The 12930-nt window shown below is 45.6% G+C and overlaps 1 protein-coding gene across 11 annotated transcripts in view; it reads left to right on the plus strand.

Annotated features, from left to right (window-relative positions):
- SETD4 (SET domain containing 4) overlaps positions 1–12930 on the plus strand; it is a 431158-nt gene that overhangs the window by 3522 nt on the left and 414706 nt on the right. For 10 of the 11 annotated variants that reach the window (XR_014015954.1, XR_014015955.1, XR_014015956.1 and 7 more), the window contains exons 3-7: positions 2285–2380; positions 5051–5088; positions 7644–7732; positions 9244–9673; positions 12059–12233. Coding sequence is in view for 2 of the 11 variants with exons in the window: in XM_081235413.1 (XP_081091539.1) it covers positions 2285–2380; positions 5051–5088; positions 7644–7732; positions 9244–9673; positions 12059–12233 (828 nt within the window). In the remaining 9 variants the exon portion in view is untranslated. Of the gene's footprint in view, positions 1–2284; positions 2381–5050; positions 5089–7643; positions 7733–9243; positions 9674–12058; positions 12234–12930 lie in introns of those variants that run through there. The other variant, XR_014015962.1, reaches the window with a different exon arrangement.

The raw sequence follows: 12930 nt of genomic DNA on the forward strand, positions 1-12930 counted from the left end.
AGCCAAAACATCTTTCTTCCCTTCTCCCTGCTTGTTCAGTTTCTCTCTAACCTTCGAGGCTGAGTTGAGATCTTATGTTTTTGGTAATGCCATTTCCAATTCTCACTAACGTCACTGGGTTATCATGCTTATTGGGTATTATTCTTTAAGAGCTATGGTTTTCCAGTTGTTTTTCATGGAAGTCTTGTTTCCCCAACTAAAATGTTAACTTTTTGAGGGTGAGGAACATGTTGAAGGCTCTCCACAGTGGTTAATAGTGCTGGGAGTGTCGTAGTTGCTTATTAAATGTTCTTGCTGTAAACTCTGTTCTCTAGGTTGTGATAATGTATTTTAGGAGCCTTAGATTTTGGATCATGTATTTTTTTAGAAAACGCTTTCATTGAAGTATAATTGACATATAATGAATGTCACATATTTGAAGTGTGTACTTTGATAGACTTTGACATATGTATACGCACAGGAAGCCATTATCGAAATCAAGATATGAACATATTCATCACCCCAAGAGGTTTCCTTGTTTCGCTTTGTAATCCTTTCACCTTGCCCTCTTTGAACCCTCCCTGCCTCCATCTTCAGACAACCACTGATCTGCTTTCTTTCACTACTGATGTGTTTGTTTTATAGTTTTATTTAATCATATAGTATGCATTCTTTCTTATCTGCCTTCTTTTACTCAGCATAATTATTTTGAGATAATTCTCTGTTGTGTGTATCAATAGATCATTCGTTTTTATTGCTGATCATATTACATGATTTGTTTACTTCAGTTGTTCCAGCAATATTTATTGAAAAAACTATCCTTTCTCTACGGAATTGCCTTTGCATTTTGTGAAAAACCAGTTATCCACATATGTGTGGGTCTGTTTCAGACTTTCTTTTCTGTTCCAACGATTTCTTTGTCTGTCTTGATGACAGTATCACTCAGTCTTAGTTACTGTAGCTTTTATAGTAATAAAAAGTTTTGAAATCAGTATTTCGAAGTGGTTTTGGCTCTTCTAGGTTCTTTGCATTTCCATATGAATTTTAGAATCATCTTGTCAATTTCTACAAAAAAGCCTGCTTACATTTTGATTTGGATTGTATTGAATCTATAGATCAATTTGGGGAGAACTTGACTTCTTAACAGTGTTGAATCTTCCAACCCATAAACAAGATGTATCTCTCCATTTGTTCAGATTATTGATCTGAGATCTTAAAAAATTTTTTTAAAATTTTTAATGGTAGTAAAATTACATGTAACATAAAATTTACCATTTTAACAGTTTTTAAGTGTACTTCAGTAGTGTTCAGTACATTCACATGGTTGTACAACCAGTCTCCAGAATTCTCTTCATCCTGCAAAACTGGAACTCTATACCCATTAAATAATAACTCTTCATTCCCCTCTCCCCCTAGCCCCTGGCAGCTACCACTCTACTTTTTGTTTCCATGAACTTGGCTATTCTAGATACCTCATGTAAGTGGAATCATACAGTATTTGTCTTTTTGTGAATGGCTTATTTCACTTTCAATAATGCCCTGAGGATTCATCTATAAAGCATGTGTCAGCAGGATTGGTTCCTTCTGAGAGCTGTGAGAGAAGGGTCTGTTCTAGGCCTCTTTTTTTGGCTTTGTCGTTGGCTGTCTTCTCCCTGTGTTTCTTCTATCATCTTCCCTCTGTTCTTGTGTCCAAAATTTCCCTTATTATAAGGACACCAGTCATACTGGATCCAGGTCCACCCTGATGACCTCATTTTAACTTGGTTACCTCTGTAAAGACCCTATCTCTAAATAAGGTCAAATCCTGAGGTACTGAGGGTTAGGATTTCAACATATGAATTTTGGGGTACACAATTCAACCCATAATAGATGCCTGTTATTTATTTTTCTTTGCTTTTTGCACTGGCTAGAACCAGTGTAGTGTTGAATAGTAGTGGGGAGAACAGACATCCTTCTTCTGTTCCTGATCTTAGGGGGAAAGCACGTAGTTCTTCATCTTTAAGTAAGTCAGCTGTAGGTTTTTTGTTAGATATTTTTTGTCGTGTTGAGGAGGTTCCCTTCTATCCTTGTTTTCTGGGAGTATTTATCAGGAATGAGTGCCAGATTTTATCCAATGCTTTTCCTGCATCTTTCAGATGATCTTGTGGTTTTTCTATTTTAGCTTACATTATTTGTGCGTGTTTTAAAATTTATTCCCTTTTATGATATGACTGTCTGAGACAGTTCATCAGAGATTTACTTTTTAAATGGTGATCTGATTATATAGTGATTTTAATCACCAGTTTTTCTTTCCTCTCTTGATTAGTGAATGAGAGCTACAAGCCTGAATTTATAGAGCTTAAGAAGTGGTTGAAAGATAGGAAGTTTGAAGATACAAACTTAATACCTGCTCTTTTTCCAGGTAAGGTCTGTCATTCAACTCTCACATGAGAGACATGTGGGCCCAGGTGGTAGGAAAGCAGGGGTGATTCTTGCAGGTGGGCTGCATTCTTTCTGGGAGCATATCATCTCCTCAACCCGAAAAAAAATATCTAACATCTTCTGTTGTGTGGCAGCCTTCCTGCCTTGTAGGTGTAATATTTACTTGACCTTATTCTAAAAATGAGTTTAAGTGGCTTGTGGAGAGAAATTCCAAAATGGTGAAATAAAATTAAAAGTTAGAAAAGGGAAATGAGAATAGAAAAATAAGACGAAGGCAGGGATAAGGATAACACATAAAAGCCATGATTATGAAATTTTGTACCCCTGTCAGAGGTGAGCTACAAATTTGACTCATCTTTCCAGCAGCCCAATGTATATGATCAATTAGCTGAATCTTAGTGTTCTGTAAACACAGCTAAATTGTTTACTCATCAGAAGTACAGGTATTTCTGGAACTTAGACCTGAGGGAAACATCTTCACTAGGCTTTTCTGGGAGGACGTTGTGTAATGTGGGGACTGGTGTCCCCATCAACCTGCTTATGGTGATTTCAAGCCATGCAGGCTGATGGGATTATCCCTTAGCTCAGGAGCATCACTGTAGTTTTCTAAGGGGAGGGGTTCCAGAGAACCAGCAGAGGTGCTTGGTCCCTGGGGGTGGCTCCAGGAGAGGAGCCCTTAGGGAGGCCTCAGCGGTATTGCCCCCCGAGTGTTGGAGGAGGAGCCCCTGTGTGGCCCTGGCATCCACAGTCACCTGAACAGGGGTGGGTGAACATTCTCTTCTGGAAGGTGAGGAGCTTGCTGTGAAGGTTGGATTGACATTGTTTTCTGAAAATTGACGAGCTTGTCCTGGAGTTTGGGTTAGCATTCTCTTCCGGAACATTCTCTCACAGAAGTTGGGTAGCTTGTTACGGGCTTGTGCCTGCATACAAGGCGACCCAGCACTGTCCACAAGTGGGCTTGCGGTAACCACAGAGAGGACCACCTGTCTCTGTGCCTCAGATCTGCTGTAGCACAGAGACAGTTATGTGCTGAGGGCCTTGAAGTTCTGGATCACAGGGCAGGTGTAGACATTTCACCTTGTAGAATATTTAGATCATATGCCTCTGAATGCTTCCCTTGGCGATTAAAATGATCATTCAAGTACCCATTAGGTAATTTAACTTTGAGCAAACTAACTTCCTTATATATCACCCAAGATAAATGGTTTACCATGTGTGCCCCTGGTCCAGTGAGGCGATGTGTGTAAAGTTGTTCCCTATGTGTCAGTTGTACATGATGACTTTGGTCTAAAATACTTGATTTGAACCAACTTCTATTAGGATTGCTCCTTCTTTATGATGGTGAACCATATGTATCAGCCTCTCACAGAATGTTTAACTTTCTGTTTTTGTGTGTCAAGGAACGGTCAGTAAAAACCATACTCTTAGATTTTACTGGATGGAGTTCTTTATGAGATGATCAAGGGAAATTAGTGTCAGGAGTGGACTTGCTGTGCCTAAGGCCTGCCTACTCCTCGGGTGTCACTTTGCCTTAAGAAGGGTAGTTTTAAAATTGTCAAGCAGGAATTGGCATCTGGTTTCAATCGAATGCCTGAAAATAAGTAATCTGTCTATGGTTTGGAGCAGTGAAGGATTGACAGAGCTGCTGACAGAGGTTAGTTGACAGAGCTGCTGCGGAGGTTAGTGTCGTGAGTGTGCTCTGGCCGAGGCCTTGGCTCACGGGGAGCAGCTGGCCCTGGATCTACCCTGCTGAGCTCCTCCGGTCAAGGAGGGCGTGGCTAATGGCTTGCCTGGCTGGGGTGGGGAGGGGGTAGGCCTCAGGCTTTGTGGGACCTGAGTGAGCTTTACTGGTCATTCGGTCGAAGACTCGAGATCATTACTGGGGAAGGCCGGGTCTGGCAGTGGGTAAAAGTGGCCTGCGGGTCCAGCCTCTGAGGTTGGGTGGGCGTTAGGGTTAGGTTCCACCCCGGCTGGTAAGCCCCAGGGGAGAGAATCTAGCCTCAAGTTTCCTGTAAGAGACCCAACAGCAGATCTGCCTAAAGGTGATGATCTTTAGGTGTTGACTCCGAAGCTGACTTTGCCCTTCAAGATTATAAACCCAAAAGGAGGTCGGGCCATTTTCCAGAATAGCTTCTTTTTTTAAAAAAAATTATTTATTTTTGGCTGCATTGGGTCTTTGTTGCTGAGCACGGCCTTTCTCTAGTTGCGGTGAGCGGGGGCTACTCTTCGTTGCAGTGCATGGGCTTCTTATTGTGGTGGCTTCTCTTGTTGCGGAGCACGGGCTCTAGGCACGCGGGCTTCAGTAGTTGTGGCACGTGGGCTCAGTAGTTGTGGCTCGCGGGCTCTAGATCACAGGCTCAGTAGTTGTGGCGCACGGGCTTAGTTGCTCCGCGGCATGTGGGATCTTCCCGGACCAGGGCTTGAACCCCTGTCCCCTGCATTGGCAGGCGGATTCTTAACCACTGCGCCACCAGGGAAGCCCCAGAATAGCTTCTTGATCCTTTGGTTCCCCTGGGAGTCAGAGGATGCGAGACACTCAGCTTCAGCTTTGTGTAATTTTGAAGTTCATCCATATCTTTTATGCAAAATAGTATCTCTAAGACCTTGAAGAAAGAGTAGGATTTACCCTTTTCTGTCTTTGCATTCCTAGGTACAGGAAGAGGGCTGATGAGCAAAACATCCCTACGGGTGAGAATTTCTCTCTTATCTTGAAACCCAAAGTAGATTTTGCTGCTTTGTTTTTGTTTTTGTGGTTCAATCAAGTGAATTAAAAATATTTTAGACATACAGATTTTTTTAAATTATTTTTTTACTTAATGGATAGTTTTGAATACAGTTCTGTCAGTTAGAATTAAGTTTGCAGCGTATAAGAGACAAACCCAAGGTAACAGAGCGCAGGTGTCTCGTGCCGTCATGTAAACAAGCGTGGACGGGCAGACCTGGGCTGGTGTGCTGGTCTCTCGGGCTCCGTCCAGCTCTTATCCACGTTCTGAGAGGGAGCCCCACACCCTGAGCTCCAGGGTGCAGCTCCAGGAGCTCGAGCAGCAGGACAGCGCAAGGGGTGAGGAAGGGCAGGCTTCCCCTCACCCCGGAAATTCCAGCTCCCAGCTGCCGCGACCCCGCACCCTTCAGGTGGGACTGCATGGGGAGGAGGAGAAGGGAGCGCGTGCTGGGGGGGCAGCCAGCAGTCTCTGCCGCAGCAGGTTTTGTAAATCGGATCATATATATATACATATTTTTTTTGTGGTATGCGGGCCTCTCACTGTTGCAGCCTCTCCTGTTGTGGAGCACGGGCTCCGGATGCGCAGCCTCAGCGGCCATGGCTCACGGGCCCAGCCGCTCCGCGGCACGTGGGATCTTCCCGGACCGGGGCACAAACCCGTGTCCCCGGCATCGGCAGGCGGACTCTCAACCACTGCGCCACCAGGGAAGCCCCCGGATCATATTTTAAATGCGCTGGGGATGGGCTGGGGGTGGAAGGGAGCTGCTGGAATCTGAGCATCCATAGTAAGTTCAGCCCGGCAGCCCAGCAGGCTGCTAACCCTCCTGGCTTCTGTCTCCTCACCTGGAAGGCGGGAGGTAAGTGATGCGGATGCTCTCCAAGGTCTGTTTTAGTTCTTCTGTGCTACTTAAATGGTATCTAATGCACAGTTTTCTGTAAAGCTAGAAATTAATTCCTTAATTTATTTGTAATGATCTTAATTTTCTATTTCAAAATTGTTTTAATTTATTTTTACTTCCTTAATTTAATTTATAAAAAAACCCAGCTGTGTATATATCTTTAGCCTAAAGAATGGTAGGTTTTAATGTTGTAGTTCTATTATGCTATCTTAATTTTTTTATTAAACATTTAAAATTGTAAAATTTACACAACATAAAATTTACTATCTTAACCCTTTTTAAGTGTGCAGTTCAATAGTATTAAGTACATTAACATTGTTGTGCAATATTTTTCTTTTTGAGGAGACGTATATGACTTCATTCTGTGGCAGAATTTGGGGGGAGAAATATACGTCTCATGAATATAGCAGTGACTATGGGTAGTTTTGTTTAGATCATGAAATGATAATTGGCAGTTGCTTTACATGTACTTTCAAATGTGGCCTTTTTGTGAAAACTTTTTGAAAATTGAGATGTATTTTACACATAGTGAAATGCACAGATTTAAAGTGTCCAGTTTTGTTGATGAAGACATTTACCCCAGTGAAGACATAGAGCGTTTGGGGCTTCCCTGGTGGCGCAGTGGTTGAGAGTCCGCCTGCCAATGCAGGGGACACGGGTACGTTCCCCGGTCCGGGAAGATCCCACATGCCGCGGAGCGGCTGGGCCTGTGAGCCATGGGCGCTGAGCCTGCGTGTCCGGAGCCTGTGCTCCGCAACGGGGGAGGCCACAGCAGTGAGAGGCCCCCGTACCGCAAAAAAAAAAAAAAAAAAAAAAAAGACATAGAGCATTTTATTAAGTGCCTTTTTTTAAATCAGAAAAGTCGTGGGATGTCAAAGCAGGAAGGGACTGTAGTGACCATCCCAACTCAATCTCGAATCACAGATGAGGAGACCAGAAATTGAACCCAGGAGATTTTTGGCTGTGATGTTTAACCAACTTAGATGCCAGTTATGATGAAAGCAGGATCTTATATCTGGCTTCTTAGTGCTTTCTTTCTGATGTCTCTTCCTCGACATCTTGATTTTTCTTTCTACGTTTCTGTCTCCGTGGGAGAAACTGAAAGCTGTACTTTGGCAGGTGGTCACATGAGACCCTTGTGCTGGGTGGGCCGCCCTTCTTTCTTCAGCCACTTGGTGCAGATTATAGGGCGAGTAGGCCATTGCTGGGAATAGTCACGGGACACATGGATTTCACTGGAAGAATTTTTTGGAGTGGTTTCTGTCTGTTGCCTATAGGTAGCACTATTTCCTGGTGTCAGAAAATGAAGGGATAATATGATTCGAGTTGTCAGAGTGTTTCCACATTCCTTTCTGGTGGAAGGTTGACTGGTGGTGGGTGTCAGTCACACAATTAACCTTTAATTCTTGCTGTGGATGTAGTGTCTATCCCTGGCGTGGGAGCAGCCTTGCCTGCATCTGCTGACTTAAACTGGGGAGCCCATCCCCCGAGGGCTCTTCGGTCATCTGTGGTTGGGCTCTGCTGGGTTCTTATTAGATGATTGTGGAATCAAGGACTTTCAAGACTCATTCAGGTCCTTCCCAAAGCACGGATGTCCTAAACTTTACTTTCTTTTTGGCAAGGAGGGACGGATGATCATCTCATTGCCTGAGAGTTGCCTGCTCACCACGGACACCGTGCTTAGAAGCTACTTAGGGGCGTATATTGCTAAGTAAGTGACCGCTCCCCTGCTTGTCTGGGGCAAGTGCTTCTCCTTTAAAGTTTATATTGTTGGAGAATGTGTCGTCCAAGACATAGCTCATTAGGACCCAGCCCTTTCATGTAGCTAACAAATATCTGAAATGATTTGAAAGGTTTACTCTGTTTTATGAAGTTGGTTATTAATTCATCGTAAACTGCATTTTTAAGGTTTTAATAGGCTGCTTGGGATGTGGGTTTGAATCCTGATCTAACCTTACTAGAAAATAAGGATTAAATGGGGTAATAGATGTAAATCACGGCTGAGCGCCTTGTCTCATGACGGTCCACTCTCCTCCGTTGTAGTAGGTCTTGACAAATTCTATTTACTCTTTTGTTTTTACCCTTATTGTACTTGCTTGAATTCCCCTTCAGCTATGAAGAGCTGTCGACGGTATGAGAGAGTTGGTTTTGTTTGGCATAGAAGAGCGGAGGCCAACATGGGGGCTGAGAACTGTTTTCTGGCTTATGTTATAGGGGGTCTCTGTTTTGGGTGGGTTTCTGAGGACAGTGTGAGGGGGATCCTCAGCATAAGGGGCTTCCAAATTATAAAGGTTGAAAGATTGTATTGTTTCTCAACCCACAGTAAGTTCTGGACTTTTTTCCCCTGGCTTACTTTGGTAAGAGGGCTGGTGTATTTTCATTGGCCTGAGTAGAGACAAGGATGCTCTTAGTCTTAACATTTTCTGAAATTTTGAGTAGAATGCATGGTAATTTAGGAATCTGGACTTGGAAGGATTAATGAAAACTTTCCTAAATACATTCATGCAACGTGATCTTTTTATTGGTAACAAATAAAAACACTGCCATGTATAATTTGCAATAGAATGGGTAAATTTAAGACAAAAGCTTTAGATCAGGTGTATAATGAGCCTCTTCAGTTTTCTGCCTGGGTTAGTATCATAATAGAACTTTCTGCAGTGATGGCATTGTTTTACCTTGTGTTGTCTGGTATGGTAGCCACCAGCCACATATGGCTCAAGAGCACTTGAAATGTGGCTTGTATGACTGGGGGATTGAATTTTCAATATTATTTAATTAAAAAAAAATTGAAATAGCTATATGTACCCAGCGGTTACTGTGTTGGATGGGGCACGTCTAGGTTCTTCCCACCAATTGCCCTCTACCCCCCAAGATTTATATCCTTAACCAAGTGAAACAAGTGAAATTCCAGCAAAAGCTTTAAAACTGGAGAACCAAGTTGGAAGCAGAGAGGTTTCTGCAAGAAAGAATCTCTGGCAAACAAAGCTGGAACTCGGGTTAGTGAGCCAGTTCTTGTATCAGTGTGACTGGTTCACTGCATTTGTACTGGGCTGCAATCCGGGGAGGAAAGCCTTGAGGAAGGGAGACCTCTCTTGGGTGCATTAGGTGAACTTGGCCACAGTCCCTCTGGGAGCAGACCTAAGCCCTAGGATGTCTGTACCTCTTGCTTACGCCATATTTTGAATGAAAGTAATTCCTGTAATCTGCTTTTCATTTTAAAAGGTGGCAGCCTCCTCCATCTCCTGTGCTGGCTCTTTGCACCTTTTTAGTTTCAGAAAAGCATGCTGGGGACCGGTCTCCCTGGAAGCCTTACCTGGAGGTTTTGCCCAAGGCCTACACCTGCCCTGTTTGTTTGGCGCCAGAAGTGGTGAATCTTCTTCCCCAACCTTTGAGAGCAAAGGCCAGAGAGCAGAGAACCCACGTGCGGGAGTTCGTTTCTTCCTCCAGAGACTTTTTCTCTTCCCTGCAGCCTCTGTTTTCGGAGGCCGTTGAGCGTATCTTCAGCTACAGCGCCCTCCTGTGGGCTTGGTGCACCGTCAACACCAGGGCTGTGTACATGAAGCGCGCGCCGAGGCAGTGCTTCTCCTCAGAGCCGGACACCTGCGTGCTCGCCCCGTTCCTCGATCTGCTGAACCACAGCCCTGACGCCCAGGTGAGACGTTAACCGGGAGACCCGTGTTTGCTCTCAGTAGGAAGGACTCTAACGTGTAGAACCTGTGGCTCGGAAGAGCCAGCAGAGCCGCAGGGAGAGGTGCAGCTGGTAAACCCACCTGCCGTCAGGCGGGCTCCTCTCTTTCTCCCCGACCCTCTTTCCCCTCCGCATCCTTTTCCTTTGCCGCTTTCCCCGCTCTGCTCTCCAGGCCTGCAGGTGCTCTAGCCCCTGTGTGGCCCGGACCCTAGCCCTCCCCCACCTCCCCATGGTGCAGCCTCCTTCTTCCTCCTTTCAGACCTGGGGCTGAAGTCTCGCTTGCTTTCCGGTCTCTTTCCCTTTCACCCTTGGTGGCATCGCTGTCGGCATTTTGCCGTGATCTCTGAGGGACTTGCTCCTTCCCCCCCTTGGAGCTCTGCAGTCTTAGAGGACAGGGACTTTGCCTTGTACTTTTTGTAACGCCAGTGCTCAGCACAGGGCCTGGCACGTAGTAGGCCTGTTCAATCAACAGTTTCAATCAACTGTTCAATCAAATGTTCAATCAACAGTTTCTGGCTGGATGGCTATTTGTGGGAAATCGTTAAGGGGTCCCACTTTGGGAGTCAGTCGGAGATCTCTTCTTCCCCAGGCTTCTCTGCTCCAGCACATAAAGGAGATGATTATATCTGCACACGGGGCACACGGGGCTGAAGGCCTGGCATGGGGGCAAAGGATGTCTGTGTGTCAGCTAACCTGTTGCCTGTTCAGGGTGCGCTTGCAGGCACACTGGTGGCACCTGCACTCATGCTGTCCTTGTGATCCACGCCACCCTGAGGTGCCCACGAGAGGACAGTGTGGGGATGGAGGGGAGACCCTCCCTGTGCTTTCTTAGGCCGCAGCGATCGCCGTGCCTGTCTGCTCCTTGCTTTTGTAGAAAGATGCATTTCTTTTTTTTTTCTTTTTTTTTTTTTTTGCGGTACGTGGGCCTCTCACTGTTGTGGCCTCTCCCGGTGCGGAGCACAGGCTCCGGACACGCAGGCTCAGCGGCCATGGCTCACGGGCCCAGCCGCTCCATGGCATGTGGGATCTTCCTGGACCGGGGCACGAACCCACGTCCCCTGCATCGCCAGGCAGACTCTCAACCACTGCGCCACCAGGGAAGCCCAGAAAGATGCATTTCTAACAAAATTAAGCAAAGGAGACTGAGGGTAGATGGGTGTTTCTGTGGCTGATATTGCTGAAATAAAGTCAAGGGGGTACAGGACAGTAGGGTACTGGCCACAGGGACTCACTCGGTCAGTCCCCATAGGCGTGACTTTATTTTTATTGGGCTGTTAGTGCATTTATGTTCCAAACCAGGGATTTTACAGTTGAGCGTCAGGGCGTCGCAAACTACAGTCTAGGGCACGTGGTCCCAGGACCCTGGCAAAGCCTAAAATAGTTACTCTCTGGCCCTTCATGGAAAAAGATCGCCAGCCCCTGGTCGAAAGTGCGCTGCAGCCGGCTTTTGACATGACACCGCGAGCCTTGGCCCTGATCTCTTGTTGATGCCACAAGGTAGAATTTCAGCCTGTTCCTTATCCTCGTCTCACTGCAGTTTGCTGCTTAGTGAGAAGGCCTCGGTGCTTGTACCCGCCGCTTGTTGTGGGAGCAGTCCGGTCTCCTTGGTCTTTTCCTCTCTGCCTATTACCTAACAAAGCTGTCACAAAATCCATACGACAGTCTCAACCAACATCATGCTGCTCACAAAAGGCTGTGTGTGTATCGTCGGACCTGAAATTTCATGCTCGGCCTTGACGTCTGGGCCTCGCGGGGCCCTGAAGGCCTGACTGTGAGTTCCTCTGCCCTCTCCGGATATTTCCCACCCAGCGGGCAAGGCTTCCCACCCAGCGGGAACTTGCCCTCAGCCGGACTGGCTGTAGCCCACCTGGTCCTCAACCGAATGCGCGTCACCTCCCTGCCAGCCCTCAAAATTATTCAAACAGGCAAAATCACATCGCCCGGGGAACCAGGGTGTCACCCCTTGCGCCTGCAGGCCCGCTTCCCATGGCCTCTACGGTCACTCTGCTCTCAGGCGCAGCCCCTGTGCGGCCCTGTGTGGCGTGCTGTGTCCTCCCCCCGGGCCGTATGGGTGACTTACAATAAACTGCCGCTAGTCATCTGTCCGATGTCAGGTGTCGTGTGTTCGGCCATCCTCAGAGCCCCCAGGTGGGACTCCCTCCCACCCCGATGGGGTGAAGTCGAGGAGAACCAAAGAGGCCAAAGTGCAGACGTGGCATTTTTTCTCCACGTGGATAAATTCCGTGATGAGTGCTTGAAAGCGGCATCCTGCTTAAATTAATACGATCACTTAATCTTTTTAGTTTTCTGCTTTGCTTTAAAAACATCTTTTACAATTCTTTTTTCTAGGTAAAAGCAGCATTTAATGAGGAAACTCGCTGTTATGAAATTAGAACAGCTGTGAGCTGTGGGAAACACAAAGAGGTGCTCATCTGCTATGGCCCTCACGATAACCACCGCCTGCTCCTCGAGTACGGATTTGTTTCCATCCGCAATCCTCATGCTTGTGTTTATGTCTCAAAAGGTTGGAATTAACTTTGGTTCTGATCACTAAGATGATAGAATCCCCCACCCCGCAATCTGTGGTTATGTTAAGTTTTTGTAACAATGGCAAAACCTTAAAGCATATATCATTTATTTTCTCCTAGGCAGGGCTGGCCTAATTCTTATTGACCACGTCATTTCAGTGTTGAAGTAAAACCAGCAAAGCTTTGATCGATATTGAGGATAAGAAGAACTGAGATTTTTATTGCATTAGGTCAGACAGTAGAATGGAAGAAAAGAGAAACCACTGGGGAAATAAATAGAGTATTAATAGATGGCAAGAAATGGAACTTTTTGTACTGACACGTTGTCACTAAAGATAAAATAGGATTAGAGAGCGACAAGTAAAACATATTTATGAAGCACCCACTGTGTGTAAGGTGCTGTACCAATCACAGGGTAAATATGTTACACAGTCCTTCTTTGGGCGGTTTAATGGCATGATATAATACGCATTCCATTTATGTTCTTTTGTTACCTAGCATCATCATTGGTATTACTCTTTTTAAAATAATGATTTACCTATTAACTTTATGCTGTGAAAATTTCACATATAGTATTAAAAATAGTACATGGGGGCTGATTTTTTTCCCCCTTCCTTGAAGCAGCAGAGAAATCGTTTTCTAGGCATTGAAGAAATGGCTAGAGATTTACTGAGTGTATAATTTGAGGTGGTT

The sequence above is a fragment of the Mesoplodon bidens genome (genome assembly GCF_964165515.1).
Source record: "Mesoplodon bidens genome assembly, chromosome: 5".
In the NCBI taxonomy this organism is placed as follows: Eukaryota; Metazoa; Chordata; class Mammalia; order Artiodactyla; family Ziphiidae; genus Mesoplodon; species Mesoplodon bidens.